A 17,803-nucleotide genomic window follows, 5' to 3' on the forward strand; every position below is an offset into this window, starting at 1 on the left:
GTATAAGCCAGATTTGGTGTTAAGTGCCTATAGTTCCAGCTACTCTGGAGACTGAGGCAGGAGGATCATTTGGGTCCAAGAGTTTGAGACCAGACTTAGCAACATAGCCAGGGCATCAAAAGAAAAGTGTGTGTGTGTGTGTGTGTGTGTGTGTGTGTGTGTGTCTGTGTTTTCGCATGCACATGCCTGCCGGCTGGAGTGGGGTGGGGCTGCATATCTTTTTTTTTTCTTCCTCAGAATAATAATAGCTTGGAGTGGATGGAGTTTGAGGTTTGGTATGAGCAGAGGGTGCCCACTCCAAGAAGGCCACAAGTGATTGGCTAAGAGGGCCTTGGGGTCCAAATGCAGCTTTGGACCTACTCACTCAGAGCAGAAAATGGAGGACCAAAGGCAGCTTAAAAGTAGAGAAATAGCAATGACCAGATCTATACTTTATTTATGTAACTAGATGATCTCTAACCTCCCCTCTCTTCCCTGACACTCTATGACAAGGGTCCCTCATTTCTAAAAAAAAAAAAAAGGTGATCTCAAAGAGGTAAAGAACTTTCTTATCAGAACCTGGAAGGGTGTCAGGGAGAGAGGGATAGAGAGAGGAAGACTAATAGGTTCAGGGGTGCAGCCCATCCCCTCTGCAGTCTGCAAAGAAGAGGGGAAAAAATGTTGTTGGTTCTTCCAGACTCTTAGTATGGACTGGCGGGAGGGAATTTGGAAGATGACACAAAATATGTTTAATAGCATTAGCTGTGCACAGTGGTGCACGCTGTTCATCCCAGCCCCTCGGGAAACTGAGGGAGGATTGCCATTTCAAAGTCAGCCTCACTAATTTAGCTAGGTCCTGAACAACTTAGCGAGACCCTGCCTCAAATTTAAATAAATAAATAAACAAACAAATAAGTAAATAAAAACGGGCTGGGGATGTGGCTCGGTGGTTATGCGCCCCTGGGTTCAATCCACAGAACCAAAAAGAAATACTATTAAATATTTATTAAAATATTCTATTTATTAAAATGTATTCTATTGATTATATAATCATCTGTAAGTGGGATTTACACCAGTCACACTTGGCACTCTCCTTGAAGGCAAGGATCTTGTCCCATTCATGTCTAAATTCCCACGACTCAGCGCAGAACCACGCCCACATGAGAAGCTCGGCACCCGTGGGAAGAGGAAGGGCAGGACCGGGCGGTGGGGGCGGAGGGTCAAAATTGCTCTCAAGCAGGACGCTCCTTCGGCGGTCGTTCCCATGCTTGGAACCTCTGACCTCCCACCACCAGGTGGCAAAAGAGTTCTGGCACGCCAGGAAAGTTTTGCGTTGGGCGGAGCGTTCGAGGCTCCGGCGCGCGCAGCCTCCGACCCCAATTTCTTCGCGCACCGGAAGAAGGCGGGCCTCTTTCCGTGCCTAGAGCAGCCATGGTAAGGCAGGGATTTTGCGAGCTCTTGGGATGAATCGGCCTCCATCCTCTCGAGGCCAGGGTTGCCCGGGTCTTTGGGACTCCTGCAGAGGATGGCCCAGCTGAGGCGAAGGGAGCACAGCCTCCTGGGTTGGCTGGGACTGGATCCAGGGCGAGGGCAAACGCGAACGGCAGCCCAAGGCGGGGTTGGGGGGGGGTGCATCTGGTGCTGCCGGCGGGAAAGCCTGGGCCTCTTTCCCAGACACGATCTTCCGACCCCGGGAGAAGCAGCTTTCCTCCTGGTCCTGACATGGGGGTGGACCGGGAGTACCGACGGCGAGCCCGGGGCTAGTGGGCCCCGCGTCTGCCTGGTGGAGAAGGGTTTCTTTCGTCATTGTCCTTTTGGCACGGCCTGACGTTACGTCGTGTGGCCGGTAAGCATCAGTATAGAGCATCAAAAGGGCTTCCTTCTCTTTTTTAAAGTGGAAGTTAGTATCAGCTCTTGGCTTTAGTTTGCAAAGGACTAGCACACGTGGTCATGCAGAGGTCAAGTTACTCTTGCACCGGACACTTAAACAGATGATTTTACTGTTTGACAGAAGCACAGATGGCATTCTGGGCCATTTTTGTTGTGTCTGGCAGTGTGCCTTGAAGTTCAAACCTGGCCATTTCACCCAGTAGAACCTAATCTTCGTAAGCAGGCATGCTTTTTATAAATGTTTCCTGTACAGTGAGAAAGCTGGTTGCAGCTTATGGTATTTTGTTGTGCATGCCATGTGTGCCTTTCTTCACTGTTAATCATCCCTGTGTTTTTATAATATTGTCCACATTCTGCTGAAGAGGGACTTGAAAGTCAGTTCTTTGAAAGAAATTACACATTAGGTTTTATAATCTGTTGTTGAAAAACCTGAAGTCAGTTAACAGCATTGCAATTTAAAACTTTCCTTCAGGCTCGTGGTCCCAAGAAGCATCTGAAGCGGGTAGCAGCTCCAAAGCATTGGATGCTGGATAAATTGACTGGTGTGTTTGTAAGTATCCTCACATTGTATCTTAAGGGGCATACTAGTTATACCTCTCTCTTTGTGTTGGGCTATGCTGTTGAAGGCCCTGAGCTATCTACTTGCACCCCTTCACTCAACACATTCGTGCCTCGTTTATTCCATGTGCCACACAATACACTTAAATGGACTCAGGTCTTAAATGTTAATTATTGGTGGCCCCTGGTCCTTTAAGGAGAAAATGCTGCAAAATAGTTTTGTAAGCTTTAAGTACCTCCTGTGTAAGTAACAAAGTTGGGGAACAATGACGATCTGGTGTTTCCTTAATGGATTTCAGGACCAGAGGTAGATTTGAGTAAATCCTAACAGTAACTTTTCTAAAATTACTGTTTTCAATTTTACAGGCTCCTCGTCCATCCACTGGTCCCCATAAGCTGAGAGAATGTCTTCCTCTCATCATTTTTCTAAGGAACAGACTTAAGTATGCCCTGACAGGAGATGAAGTAAAAAAGATTTGCATGCAGCGCTTCATCAAGATTGATGGGAAAGTCCGAACCGATATAACCTACCCTGCCGGTTTTATGGGTAAGCAGGAGGCCTTTGGTAGCAGACCCTTTTGATTAATCTCCCTCTTCTACATGGCAGTTGGTAGGAATAGCAGTGGGCTTTTCTGGTTTCCTGTGATGATATGCCTGGGAATTGGGAGAAGTTTGGCTGGCCTAGGTTCTCACAGTTATACCAGAGAAAGTAGAAAATGGGCTACACCTGGAAATCCTTATATAAAATAAATACTCTGGGGCAGCAAATGATGAATTGCTTCCCAAAACCAAATTTTATTTTGCTTTGAATTTTACCTAGGATCTTTTTTTTTTTAAAAAAGACAGTTTTTTGTTCTGGTATGAAGAACAAAACCAGGGTCTCATGCATGCTAGGCAAGCACTCTATCAAAGCTATATCCCCAGCCTGGTTTTGTCTTTTCTGGAATTGTGGTTGCTCTCTGTGGGGGGGGGGGTCACAATAGTAACCTTTGTAACTCTTTGGTATCAGATGTCATCAGCATTGATAAGACTGGAGAGAATTTCCGTCTGATCTATGACACCAAGGGTCGTTTTGCTGTTCATCGCATTACACCTGAGGAGGCCAAGGTAATTATTGGAAGCAGACTGGGTCTTCATTCTAGCTTTACTTTGGGGGAGAGGAAGGTGGTGGAGGAGACTGATAGTCCTTGATAGTTTTTTTCCAGTAGTCAGGGCTTCTTAGATTATTGGCCATGAATGAAAGTTAATTTAATTAAATGATGCCTTGTTATCTGCAGGATATCAGAGTGAAAAAAATTTAAATGCTTTGTGGAATATTTGTTGATTAGATGAATTGGTAATGCAGTTGCTGTTTGCGAAGCAAAACTCAGTTGTGGTGTAGAGGGAGCCATTAAGAAAGACATGAGTTTAGGAGAGATCAGGGTGAGTTGGAAAGAATTATTTCCAGGACCCAGAAGACTTGAAGAGCTTGAGGAAAAGAGTAGGGTTTATATCAGACTCCTGGTGTTAGACATTGGACCAAGTCTTTTAATTTTTTATTTTTTAGAATATATGTTTTTATCTTTATTTTTATGTGGTGCTAAGGATCAAACCCAGTGCCTCATGTGTGTGGGGGGGGCAAGTGCTCTACCACTGAGCCACAGCCTGCTCTTTAATTTTAATGTCCTTGTTTGGGAAGATGCAGGGCCCTTTAGTGTCTTGGGCTTTTACATGGAGGTGATGGCATTGATAAGAGGAACATAAATCTTAGAGCAGTGTGCATCATACTTTCGTGAAAGGTAGATAGAAAAGTCAGACCCACAGTTATTCTGCTGCAGGCCCTGTGTAGGATTGTTGGCTTTTGGCTACTAATTGCATTTCCATGACAGTGACTTGGAAAGAACTATTTCATCCCCCCTGGAACATAGTATATGTGAGCTGAACTAAATATGGCTAACTCTTTTGCATTTCTAGTACAAGTTGTGCAAAGTGAGAAAGATATTTGTGGGCACAAAAGGAATCCCTCATCTGGTGACTCATGATGCTCGAACCATTCGATACCCTGATCCCCTAATCAAGGTGAATGATACCATTCAGATTGATTTGGAGACTGGCAAGATTACTGACTTCATCAAGTTTGACACTGGTAAGCATCCTCTGAGCATCTTTGAAGGCTAGGTATAAGAGTTTGTTTGTTTGTTTTTCCCCCTATTCTAAGTTCAATTGAGATTTGATTGCTGGGGTTTTTAGCCATCTGCCCCAGGCCCACTTTGAGACAGGTTCTTGTGGTGCTGACATTCAAGCCCAGTGCCTCACACATGCTAGATGAGCACTGTACTACTGAGCTACAACCCCAGCCCCTGGCCCCAACAATCCTTCTATCTTGGCCTCCCAGGCTGCTGGGATTACAGCTTGTACTACCATGACTCCCATTTTTATAGTATCTTTACTTTCGAGAATATTTGGAGTGGCTGAGGCAAGATCTTTTATAAAAGACCTTCTCAGGCCTGTGCTGGGTGCTTCAAAAACTCCCCTATGGGAAATAGTGGGAGGGTTGGGCAGAAAAATCTTGACAATAAAGTGAACCACTCTGGTTATGATATAGTCCTGAATTATTAGTAAGAGAACTGAGCCTTAAGAGTTTACACAGTGTCTTGCTTGTCCCTGACTAGGTAACCTGTGTATGGTGACCGGAGGTGCTAACTTGGGAAGAATTGGTGTGATTACCAACAGAGAGAGACATCCTGGCTCTTTTGACGTGGTTCATGTGAAAGATGCCAATGGCAACAGCTTTGCCACCCGGCTCTCCAACATTTTTGTTATTGGCAAAGTAAGTCTAGGTTATCCTTCTCTTCCAGCCTCCATGGAAATGTAAATGTAGATATTGCTGGACTAGCAATGCCTGGCTGGGCTCCTTCCTGGCAGGCCTTGGTCAAACCTAGGCTTTTTCAGTGTCACAGAACCATGAAGGGGAAACTGATCACTTTGATTAGTGACCTGGTGCCATAATGAAATGAATATAACTTACATCTTTAAATTTATTTGTAGCTGTTGTCTCCTTGGAAATTAGTGATGAGTTTTAGGTACTGCTTTGACTTAAATATTGAGTGTCTACTCTGTATAATAAGTTTTGAGATATTAATTGTGAAGGGGGATTATCCATATCTGTATGCGTGGGCAGCATGTTGAACAGATGACTTACCAACCTAAGAAAGCAGTGGGAATTTCTGATAAACTAGCATCTCTGAGTCTTAAGACTGCCTAGCTGATGGCCAGTGCCTTCACCAACAGGCTTCAGTTCCATTAAATAAGATGGATGTTTTGATTTTTTTTCTCTCTCCCCCAAACCAGGGCAACAAACCATGGATTTCTCTTCCCCGAGGAAAAGGAATCCGACTCACCATTGCTGAAGAGAGAGACAAGAGACTGGCTGCCAAACAGAGCAGTGGGTGAAATAAATGGTCTATAGGTGATAATACCTAGAGAGAAGTCTTTGTACTTAATTAAAGAAAATATAGCAGATGAATTGATTTTTGGCTTTTGTGTTATTTTTTTCATTTATATGTATGTGTTTTTACAACTAGCTATTTTACTTTATAACATTAAAAATGGCTGAATTTTCAGTTTAGACAGTCTCTGATCTGAAACTTCTTGTGCCTTAAAGACCACCAAATTTAAGGGGGCAGCAAGTAGGTGTGCCAAGAAAGTCGAGAACCTTATGTAATTAATGGGCTCTCTATAAAGTCCATCAACAACAAAAATTTTTTAAAAGGCTGAGGGGACTGGGGGGGGTATAGTTCAGTTGGTAGGTGATAGAGTGCTTGCCTTGCATGCACAAGACCCTGGGTTCTAATCCCCAGCACCACAAAAAAGGGGTTGGGATGGCTTAGGAGTGCTTTATCTTTGGACTATATCCCCAGTGCTAAGGTTGGCCTCAAACTGAGTGTGTACTGGAGATTGAACCCAGTGTTGCCTAACCACTGAAGAGCCACTTCCCCTATAGATGTATCTTGCCATCTCAATACCTTGCATTTGCAGACTAAAGCTTACTAAATCCCACCGTGGCCGATTTAAGGGAAGGGATTTCTCTGTGTTGGTTCTGGGGCTCAAACCCAGGGTTTCATGTATGCCATGGATACACATCCCAGCCCTGGAATACTATCTTAGACATTGTTGGCATCTGAGGCATAAGATATAAACTAACTTTGCATCTTTAACAATTACACAGAACAATGAGTTTCAATGTGATATATTCATGCACATAATTTGACTTAGCTGTGTGTTTTGGTTCCCAGGCCTATGGTCCAGCAACAGATGGGAGGCCTGAAGCACTGTAGCCTGAAACAGTGTCCACCCTGACCACCTCTCTATCACCCAGCCAACTGTTTTGCCAGAAAACAGTAATATAAGCAGCTAAAGGAAGTGCCAGCAGTCTCAAAAGTCCAGATTTGGCCCCATAAGACTTCTCTGCCTTCCCCATTGCAGATTTCAAAGCATAGTTGGCTGGAGCCCCAGGACCTCTGCATAAAGAAGGAGGAATTTGCAGGTTCAGTACAGCCAAATGGTGGATAATAGGGCCACAAAAGAAGGCTTGTCACATAGGTGTTGCTTAAGCTTGATTCTCTTGCTTATAGAGCTCATTAGTTGTAATCTTTGCCCTTGAGAAACCAATCAGGTTGAGACTAGAAAGCCAGAGGGTAGCACTCCATCCAGTAACTGGGTACTTGGTCCCCAAATGCTGGTGGGCTTTTGCTGCTACCCTCTCAACCAACCTTGGCAGCACTTTGCTTCTAGCTAGTTTACCATCAGCTCAGCAGATGATAGAAATTATTTGAATTTTGGCTGAGAAGCCAAAGTGAATGATAGCACACACCTGTAATCCCAGCAACTCAGGAGGCTGAGAGAAAGAGACGGGGATTGCAAGTTCAAGGCTCTAAGCAACTTAGATTCTGTCTCAAAATAAAAATGGCTGAGGACATAGCTCGAGGAAAAAAAAATGTAGAAAAATGAGAAGCCACAAAAATTGATTCTTGATAAACCAGGTATGGTGGTACTCACCTGTAATCCCAGCAATTTGGGAAGCTGAGACAGGAGGATGGCAACTTGAGGCCAGCCTTTTTTTCAATTTAGCAAGACCCTGACTCAAAATTGAAAAAGGGTCAGGGATAAAGCTCAGTGGTAAAGCTCACTGAGTTCAATTTTTTTAAAAAAATAATGAAAAAATTTGATTCTAGGCACAAATGCAGTAATTTGCTGAATGTTAATTAGTGGACCATCTCACACAAAATGGAGAATTGGTGTTTGGCTGCAATCCACATCACCAGGAGACTTCTTTTAAATGACATTTTAAATGTTTGGATTTTTTTTTTTATTAAACCAGGACAGGAATTTTTTATTAATTAGCAACTATCCCCAATGTGGGAATGATTTCCATTCTAATACTAGGTTGTATTAATGGATTTAGGTAATGAGGTCTGTATCATTAGAGTAAACTACAGGCTTCCAAACAAAATGGCTTGTGTCTGTCTTTTGATTCAATTCATAAAATCTGAGACCTGGAGGGAACCTTGAAGATCATCTCAGCAGGGAGGCAAACAAATGGTTCTGAGATGAAACAGACTGAAGCAAGCAGAACTTTATGAGGTTTGGTTTTATGTCCTGTACCTCCAGCAGGCTGGGCCTCACCCCAGTGAGAGAGCAGTATGGCAGCACAGCATTGAGTAAGAATAAGAACAATACAAACATTTGGACTTGTGTAGTATTTTACAGTTTACAGAACTATTTTGATTTTTTTTGCTTTTTTCTTTTGTTGCTGCAAATTGAACCCAGGGCCTTGCGCATGCTAGGAACATATTATATCATTGGGCTATTCCCCCAGTCCCCCATTTTTACTTTTTGAGGTCTGATATCCTGTTTTATTTTTGCTAGATCAACTACAAAAAGCTATATTCACTCCTGTCCCCTGTCCCATGTTGATCAGTCTACCCATAGTCTTCCCTGACAAATCTCCTTTACCAGTTGTTTCTCAGGTCAAAAGCTTTGGATACAACCTTGATTCATTTTCTTTTCTTAGACTCCACATATAATTTTATGAGAAAATTCTGGCAGCTCTGCCTGCAAAATATGTCCAGAGTCCATATTTGTTGATATTTAAAAATAATTATTCATTTTTAGTGAGAAAATCATATTATGGCTATATATTTTTAAAGAATCCTTTTCTTTGAGAGGTACATTCTGAAGGATTTGCAGAAGCAATAGCAAGCTATCTGTCATTTGTTTTCAAGTAATCTCTTGAGGGGCTGAGGATATAGCTCAGTGGTAGAATATCTTCCTAGCATGTGTAAGGCCCTGGATTTGATCTCCAGCCTGATATATATATATATATATATATATATATATATATAATTATCTAGTAGATGAGGAAGTGGGTATGGGTATAGATGAAATAAGACTAGCCATGTACTGATAATATCAAAAGTGGGTGAAGGGTGCAGGAGGATTATAGTACTCTGTACCTCTGCATGTTTGAAGTTTTTCATAATAAATTTACAAAACAACATCTAAATAGCATGGTGTCTGCCATTCTTCCAAATAGTATTGTACAACTTCTTACCTTCTTTGATACCATCCTGGTCTTATTCACCAACAATTCTTTTTCTTCTTAATTGACAAATTAAAATTGTATGTACTTATGGCATACAACATGTTTTCATATAGGTATGCATTGTGGAATGGCTAAGAACCACCAACAACTCTTGCCTACATTCTAGACTACACACGGCACAAGCCTATAACTGTCTCCTGGCTTCCATTTCATAACCCCCTTTGGTTTGAACCCAGCAGCCAGAGATCCTGCTTAAAGTGTGTAAGTCAGGTTAGATCACAATCTCTCTCAGCCCACAAATGGCTCCCATCTTTTTCACTCAGATCAAAAGTCATGAGGACCTATGAGGCCTTCACAATCTAGTCTCTGGCCTCATCTCCTTCCACTCGTCCTGGCTCAATCTGTTCCAGCCACGCTGGCCTCCTTGCTGTTTCTTTTTTGAGACAGAAGTATTGCTATGTTGCCCAAGCTGGTCTAGAATTCCTTGGGTCAAATGACCCTTCTGACTCAGGTTCCAGAATAACTGGGAATACAGACACATTTCACATTTCACTGCACCTTGCTAGGGATTTTTTTTTTTTTTTTTTTTTTTTTAGAGCAAATAGCTCTAATGTAGGGAAGATTTCTATTCTAATATTCTAATAACAGATTGTATTAATGGACTTAGGCAATGAGGCCTGTATCATTAGAATAAACTACACATTTCAAACAAAATGGCTTGTATACCCATATCAAAAAAGAAACATCAAGAAGGCTGGTATGGCTGGAATCCATTGTAAATTGAAAAGATCACAAATTGAATATGCATTTTAATATGCTTAACCTACTGAACATCATAGCTTAGCAATGCAGCACACTGTAAAGTCTCAGGTGTTTTCCCCTTGTGAACATGTACATGGCTGACTGAGAGCTGTGGCTCACTGCCACTGTCCAGCATCCTACCACATATTGCCAGCCTAGGAAAAGAGCACAACTCAAAATTCAAAGTACAGTTGGTTTTTTATTTTGGGGGTTTTTTGTTGTTGTTTGTTTGTTTTTTGGTGTTGGGCATAGAACTCAGAGTCTCTTGCAATGTTAAACAGGCAGTCTGCCACTGAGCTACACCCAGTCTCAAACTATGGCTTCTACTGAATGCATACTGCTTTCGCAGCATCATAAAGTTGAAAAATCATAAATCAAACCATTATAAGTTGAAACTATCTATACTTACACACACATACACACAGTTATTTCTAAACCTTTTGAAAGTAAATTACATCTGGGTGCAATGACAAACTCTGGTAATCCCAGCTCCTCAGAAGGCTGAGGCAGGAGGATCACAAGTTCAAGACAAGCCTGGAAAATTTAGCACAACCATCTCTCAAAGTGAAAAATAGAAAGTGTTGCAAATGTGGCTCAGTGGTAGAGTACAAATGGATTCAATGTACTGAAAAACAAAGTTGCAGACATCATGACATTGAGTTGGGTTCCTGGTGCCAAGAGACAAGTGCTGGGGCTCAGGAACTCTACCCAAGGAGTCAATTTCCATGTTACTTTGGGTATAAACTAGATATCCAAGAGAGATGCTACCTTCTCAGGTAGGAATTTCCCATCCTGAATCAGGAATCCCTTCATCTGCCTCAGGTTGTTAAGCCTTGAAAACTCCCCAAACATGAAGATTAATCCTAAAGCCTAAAAGGAGTAACAAAAAATGAAAAGATTTGGTTTGTACAGGAAGGAGTTTGTGGGTAAAGTTTCTCTACCATTTTGATTTCTGAGAATGTTGTAGTCCTCACAATAAACAATAATAATAAAGAATATTCCCAACAGCCAGGCACAGAGGCACCTGCCTGTAATCCCAGCAACTGGGGAGGTTGAGGCCAAAGGATCATAAATTCAAGGCCAGTCTAAGCAACGTAGCAAGACCCTGTCTCAAAATTAAAAAATAAAAAGGACTGGGATGTGGCTCAGTGGTAAAGCAGCCCTGGGTTCACTCCCCAGTACCAAATAAAAATATTCCTAAGAGGCAACAGCTTTTATTAACAATAATAAAAATAATCAAAAGGAGAGGGCTGGGGCTGGGCATGGTAGTGCATACCTGTAATCCCAGTGACTCCAAGGGCTGAGGCAGGAGGATTGCAAGTTCAAGGCCAGCCCCAGCAATTTAGTAAGGCCCTAAATAACTTAGCAAGACCCTGTCTCAAAATAAAAAAAAAATAAGAAAGGGGGACTGGAGATGTAGCTCAGTAGTAGAGCACTTGCCTAGCATGTATGAGGCACTGGGTTCCATCCTCAGCACCACATAAAAATAAATAAATAACATCGATAACTACAACTAAAAATATTTTTAAATAAATAAATAAATAAATAAGGGCTGGGGATGCAGCTCAGTGGCAAAGCACTCCAGAACCAGAACCAAAAAGAAAAAGAAAAAAAAAAAAAGAGCTAGGAGTGTGTGGTTCAGCACCACCATCATGAAAGAAAAAAGAAAGCAGAGAGAGAGAGAGAGAGAGAGAGATGAAAGAAAGAAAGAAAGAAAGAAAATGTCCCAAGAGTCAATGGCCTTTTATTTCCAGGGCTTTCCTATGGACATGTTCATGCATTTTTCCTAGATTTTCTAACAATTGTCAGCATGTGGAATCAGTGATGTGGTGATAAATGTTTAACTGACTGACTCATAAAAAAGTGTGTGTATATATATAACATAAACTTATTGTAAATTTTACCGATATAAAAGATGTATGACAATTTACAAATAATAAAAAAGTATAAAATACTCTTTATTGAGATTTTGCACATAGCCAGTTGATTCTTACCAAATGCTTTCATTGGTTTTTGCCAAACTCTTGTATCCACAGCCAATCTATGGTTATGTCTGCAATTAACAAAGGCATGTTAGTCTCAAGGGTGTTGAATAATAGTTTTGTTCACATTAGCAAATTAAACAAAAAAGATACGTATGTTGAAACATCACTTGTTTGTCAATGACATGAGTAACTCTATGCTGAATCAGATAATATGTTTTGGATGATGAAAGAAAATTTTCTTAATTTTTTTTGTACGGTGTATATTGTAATAATTACAATAGTATATTGTAATAGTTACAATCACAGCACTTTTTTGGGGGGGAGGGGGTATTGGGAACCCAGGGGCACTTTGCCAGTGAGATAGATCCCCAACGACATGTCGTTGTTGTTGTTGTTTTGTTTTGTTTTGAGACAGGATCTCACTTAATCACCAAAGTTAGCCTCAAATTTGCCATCCTTCTGATTCAGCCTCCTGGGTAGCTGGGCATGTGCCACTGCCTCATCCACTTCCAAATTTAATCTGCATTTTTTTTCTTTCCTTTTTTTTTTAGGTGCTGGGGATCTAACCCAGATCCTTGGGCATGCAAGCCCTCTACCACTGAGCTATATACCCTCAATTTCTTAATCTGCATCTTTTTTGTGTATGGTACTGGGAATGGAACACAAAGCATACCACTGAGCTATACCCTCAGCCCTTTTTCTTTTTTCTTTTTTTTTTTTTTTTAAAGAGAGAGTGAGAGAGAGAGAGAGATAGAGGTAGAGAGAGAGAGAATTTTAATATTTATTTTTTAGTATTTGGCGGACACAACATCTTTGTTTGTATGTGGTGCTGAGGATCGAACCCGGGCCGCACGCATGCCAGGCGAGCGCGATACCGCTTGAGCCACATCCCCAGCCCTCTTTTTTGTTTTGAGACAAGATCTCCCTTGTGAGAGACCAACCTTGCACATGACTGAGTCACACTCCCCCGCTGGGTGCTGAGGCGCTCAGTCACAGAAATGTGGCAGAGCTTTCCCCACCCTTCTTGGGTTTGAGGGACGGTGTCTCGTGCATGGGTATGTCTTGCTACAGCCCCATGGGTGGAGCTACACTTGTTATGCCAGATTCGTGGGACCCCAATAGACCTCCAGGAGCTGAATCCAATGCAATCACATAAGAGTCTTTATTGCAAGCTCGAGCCTAGACCCACAACCGTTCCCGACTCAGCGGTCCCAGGGAGTGAGTCCGGGTCCTTTGTTCAGTGAGACTTTATAGGTTTTTCGGGGATACTCCATACCGCGGGAAAATTAAAAAAAAAAAAAAAACCAACTCTTAGCATTGATTAGCACATTCAGTGGCGGGAACAAGATGGGTAGGGGTGATTGGTTAGTACAAGAAGGGAATTCTTTTGAACTGATTGGTTTAGGCCATGAGGGGTGTACGTGCTAAACTACATGGTTTCCCAACTTTTATCAACCACCATAAACTACTTGGGGGTCATCTGGCATTCCAGGTATTCTCCCTGTCTCATACTGATTGGAGGTTGCTAGGGGGGTTGCTATGGGACCTCACCTAGCCTAACTGAGTCAGGGACACCTGGCGCCACAGACCTCTCCTGTTATTTACAGACAAACAACTCAGCAGGGTGGGTATGTGCCTAGGAGTGCTCTGTGGGTCTTTCCAAGGACAAGGGTCACGCCCCCTTCCTTGGACAGGCTTTGCTCTGAGGTAGAGGCTGGTTTCTCAAAAATGGAGTCACATTAGTTTCTCACACTCACCTGTTCCTTTGTAATATAACCCCTTGCCCTGTTTAGGATAGAAATGTCCATGGAAGTGCCTTGTGTGTGTCCCCTTCTCTTACTGTGCCTTTGGGTGTGGCCTACCAAGATGTCCGTCAACCTGCTGACAGTGGACATCATGAAGATAGACTCAGCCCCCTGAAACCTGACCCCTTGCCTCATTTGAATAGCTTCTCCTCAATAAAAGGGGTCAGCACGTGCTCTCTCTCTTCCTGTGGACCCTTAAGGTCAGAGGAGCCATCACAGCAACCCCAATGAAAAAGTTATTTGTGTCTCTTGTGTGGTTATTTCGTGTAGCCCAGTTAGCCCAGTTCAACTGGAGTAACCCCTGAGCCTTTTAGTCGCGAGAACAGAAACCTGGCAATTGGATCCAACGTGGGGGCGAAAGGTCTTAGTCTTTAAGCCACCGGGACAAAAGTGACAAGTGCTGGCTCTTAAGGGGACTCCAATTTAGATATTAAAAGTTTAATGAAGTTGAAAGTTCTCTCCAGAAGTTAAGCATGCTTAGGATTGCAGAGTATTGTGGGCAGAATTGTAGAAAGTAAGTAAATTAGACAGAAGGAAAATCTGTGACGTTAAAATTTTTAATATTGAGGTATAATTCTAGAGACTCTAAATAAATGTAAAGAGTTATTAAGGTGATTAATGGGCTGTGTTGTTGAGTCCTCTCCATGGAAAGAACGCTTTTATGGACTTTTTTGAATTGTTTTTGTAAACCTTTATAAAAAATTTGTTGGGCTTTATGTTCTATAAGTTTGTGCTAGGAGAGTGAGAGAAAATGTTGTGATGTTTACCTGGAGAGAAGTAAGTTTCAATTTTCAATTGTTTTTGTCAATACTCAGAAAGTTTGTACTGACCTCTTTGCTACGTGATTGTCCTATGAATCAGAATGGCTGTAACTCAGCCGCTGGGGACAAAAGGCTTTAGCTGCTACTTGCTGCTCGCTATGGGGTCCTAGCCCCTGTGGCCAGCAGTGCTTTTAACCCTTAAATGACTTGACCTTAATGCCGAACGCAGACTAACTTAATATCTGATGGTAACGCTGGCGTCTGCCACTAAAAAACTTTTGGAGCACCCACGTGCCACAGAAAAAAAGTGCAGGGTGCGCGAGTACACGAACTGCAACTGCAGGTCGCAGAGACAGAGCAAGCTGCTACCGCTGGAGGATCTTGGCCATGCAGGGGTAATGCAGAGAAAACCAAACTAAATGGAATCGTCCAGAAAAACTCAGCAAACTTTTGCTGCAGATAGTGGACTGCAGACTCCATATTGTTTGCGTTACCTTGGTAACCAAGGGATGCCTGTCCGGAGGAGCGGGCTTCCTGGTCCCACCTCCCGCACTTTCGAGGGCTTTCTTTCTTTCTTCTTTAATATTTATTTTTCAGTTTTCGGCGGACACAACATCTTTGTTTTTATATGGTGCTGAGGATCGAACCCGGGCCGCACGCATGCCAGGCGAGAGCGCTACCACTTGAGCCACACCCCCAGCCCCTTTTGAGGGCTTTCGATTGGTTCTTCACTCAGACAGGACTTCTGGTCCCACCTTCCAGCTGCTAACCTGTACTTCCTGCTTCAGATTGTTACCGGAGCTACTCAGAGCCTGCAATTTTAAGAATGCCCACCTGTAAATGCTAACGAAAGATATCTTTTTCAGACAAAATTTAATTCCACAGGTTTCTACGTTGCAGCCCTAAATTTAAGTTAGTTTTTGAGTTGAATAACCTGACTTTTCTCTATAGTTGTGTTACTAAATAATGTTCTATTGATGAGAGATATCATACATGCTTGTTTCTATTTAACTTTTAATTTTGGAGGTTATGGGGATGCATTTGCTCGCCACAGGAAAAAAGCTGGCAATGTTCCTGTGATGAACAAAAAATCCTTATTCTCATTCCTGACTATATAATTACAAGAAATAAATATGTATGCACAAGGATATTATTTCAGTGACATCACATAGAAGAGTGCATTCCTAATTAAAAATAAATTGAAATGGATCCAAGTATAAGTTATGCCTTTATTCTTAATGTATACTTTTCTATATATTTAGATAACCTATAGTTGTTAATCTATAAAATAATTACCACATGTCTAATTTTTTAGTTAATATATATTTGTCTAATTGTTTTTCTTCAACAGAAAACCAATAATTTATGTTTTATATGTACATTTATCAGATACTCTGTCTTTTAGTTACAGATATTTGAGATAAATGCGTTTACTATAAATTTGTATTTAACAGAAAATACAATCTTCAAGTAGCTTCTAATTCTCAAGTTATTGTACAAACTTATAAGATAATAAACAAAAATAATTCTGTCTGCATAAATATCTAAGGATTTTAACTATATTTTCATTTATATTTCTTATCAAAGTATAATAATTTGTTTATAGATTCTAAGGTTTTCAAAAATTGTTCCAAGGTATAACTAGAAATAATTCTAGAAGAAAAAGATACTTCAACAGAGAGGAAGCGCACATTGGATATCCTAAAAAACAAACAAACAAAACCCATCTTTGGGTAAAATAAGGTCTTGATATTCTAGATTTTAATGATAAAAGTATTTTCCTAAATAAAAAGATTTTTATATCATTATCTAACCAGATGATATAAAGAAAGTTAAAACAATTAAAAAAGAGATTTATTTGTAGTGGACTGACTATAAAAATGTTAAATGATTAATTCAAGGATATTTCAGGCTATTTTCCTAATTTGACTATACTGATGTAAGCTAAGATTTTGTCCATATTTTGACATGGTAAAAACCTATTAAAATGTTAAGTTTATTTCCTTAAAGAAAGGTCTTTATTGCCTAACGATTCTTATTGTTTAAGACAAAGATTAATTTTGGTAAATAAATTCACATCCTTGATTAAACACTAAATATATTGAACTACTGACTTAGATCCCAATTTTGATAATTGTCCTTGGAAACTAAATTTGATTGATTCAAAGACACTTTGATTCTTACATTTTGTTTATTAGAACTGAGGTTCTCCAAATTAAAGTTGTATGTTATTTTTGAGCAATAAAGGTTACATAAGTTCTCTGACTGTCCTATTGACCATAAAAAATACAGTACGATTTATATAGTGCTCCCCACACTGGGAAATAACCTTAATCATATTTTTTAAAAGACAATTGAAAGATACCTATTTAAAAGATAGTATTCTAAAATATTTTGAGACCTTCTCTCAAAAAGAGATTGAGGGTTCTTTCTAAATTGTTAGGCTGAATTGACTAGTCTACATTGGGAAATTATAATAATCAATAAGAAATAAATCTATTCTTATCATTTAAATACTTGTACTATTATCTATAACTTAAACTAATGATACTATGACTTATGCCAAGCCTTTTTTAAAAAACTTTATTATTTATTTATTTATTTATTATTTGTATGTAGTGCTGAGGATCGAACCTAGGGCCTTGTGCGTGCAAGGTGAGCGCTCTACCACTGAACCACAACCCCAGCCCCATGCCAAGCCTTTACTCAATTTTATTAAATAAAGAAAAGGGGGAATACAGGACCCCAGAGAGACACTAGATTTCACAAAATATTTTAAAATTTTTTCTTAAATTGTAATATTGACAGTCTTAATGTTACTGAACATGATTCAGTAAATTAAATCAGATATCAAAGGAGAGTTTAAACCAGTCATCATGATCATGACTGAGAAACCTGCCACAGAAAGGTAAATTTCCAGCTACAGAATTTATAGCCATGCAGCTTCACGAGCTTGTCAGGTAAGTAAAAATTATGAAAAGACTTGTATGGACCCATTTCCCAGGTCCACCTTTAATGTGCCTTACAGTGTGGACTGGAAAGTCCACTCATATAACTAGATTAATTGTACTGTCTATAATGGTCAATTATATATTGATTATATAGTAAACAGGCTGTCTGGAAGTATCTTTTGAGAAAAAAACAGTGTTGGAATAACGGACTCTTCTGCATCTGTATGGATGGCAGCTATGAACCAGATGTTAAGTAACACCAACTAAGGGCTAGTTCTCCGTGAGGGATCATGCCCTGTGGCTCAGTGGTCGAGTGCCCCTGAGTTCAACCCTGGTACCAAAAAAAAAATAAATAAATAAAACTATTTAAAATTTTTAATCTATAAACTTACAATGAAGCAAATTATTAGCACTGCTCTCCTCTTCATCTATCTGTGTCTCTCGGCTTTGTCACAATATTACTTTTGTCTGTCTATGGCCTTTCTCCTTC

The 17,803-nt window shown here is 40.7% G+C and overlaps 1 protein-coding gene across 1 annotated transcript; it reads left to right on the forward strand.

The window, feature by feature from the left end:
• The first annotated feature begins 1,393 nt into the window (after window positions 1-1,393).
• On the forward strand, window positions 1,394-5,936 carry Rps4x (ribosomal protein S4 X-linked). The gene is made up of 7 exons (XM_027920169.2): window positions 1,394-1,413; window positions 2,342-2,419; window positions 2,794-2,974; window positions 3,437-3,534; window positions 4,381-4,552; window positions 5,079-5,236; window positions 5,758-5,936. Exons 1-7 carry the CDS (start codon window positions 1,411-1,413, stop codon window positions 5,857-5,859), a joined length of 792 nt encoding a protein of 263 aa, XP_027775970.1. The 5' UTR covers window positions 1,394-1,410; the 3' UTR covers window positions 5,860-5,936.
• Window positions 5,937-17,803: the final 11,867 nt, after the last annotated feature.

The sequence above is a fragment of the Marmota flaviventris genome, chromosome X (genome assembly GCF_047511675.1).
Source record: "Marmota flaviventris isolate mMarFla1 chromosome X, mMarFla1.hap1, whole genome shotgun sequence".
In the NCBI taxonomy this organism is placed as follows: Eukaryota; Metazoa; Chordata; class Mammalia; order Rodentia; family Sciuridae; genus Marmota; species Marmota flaviventris.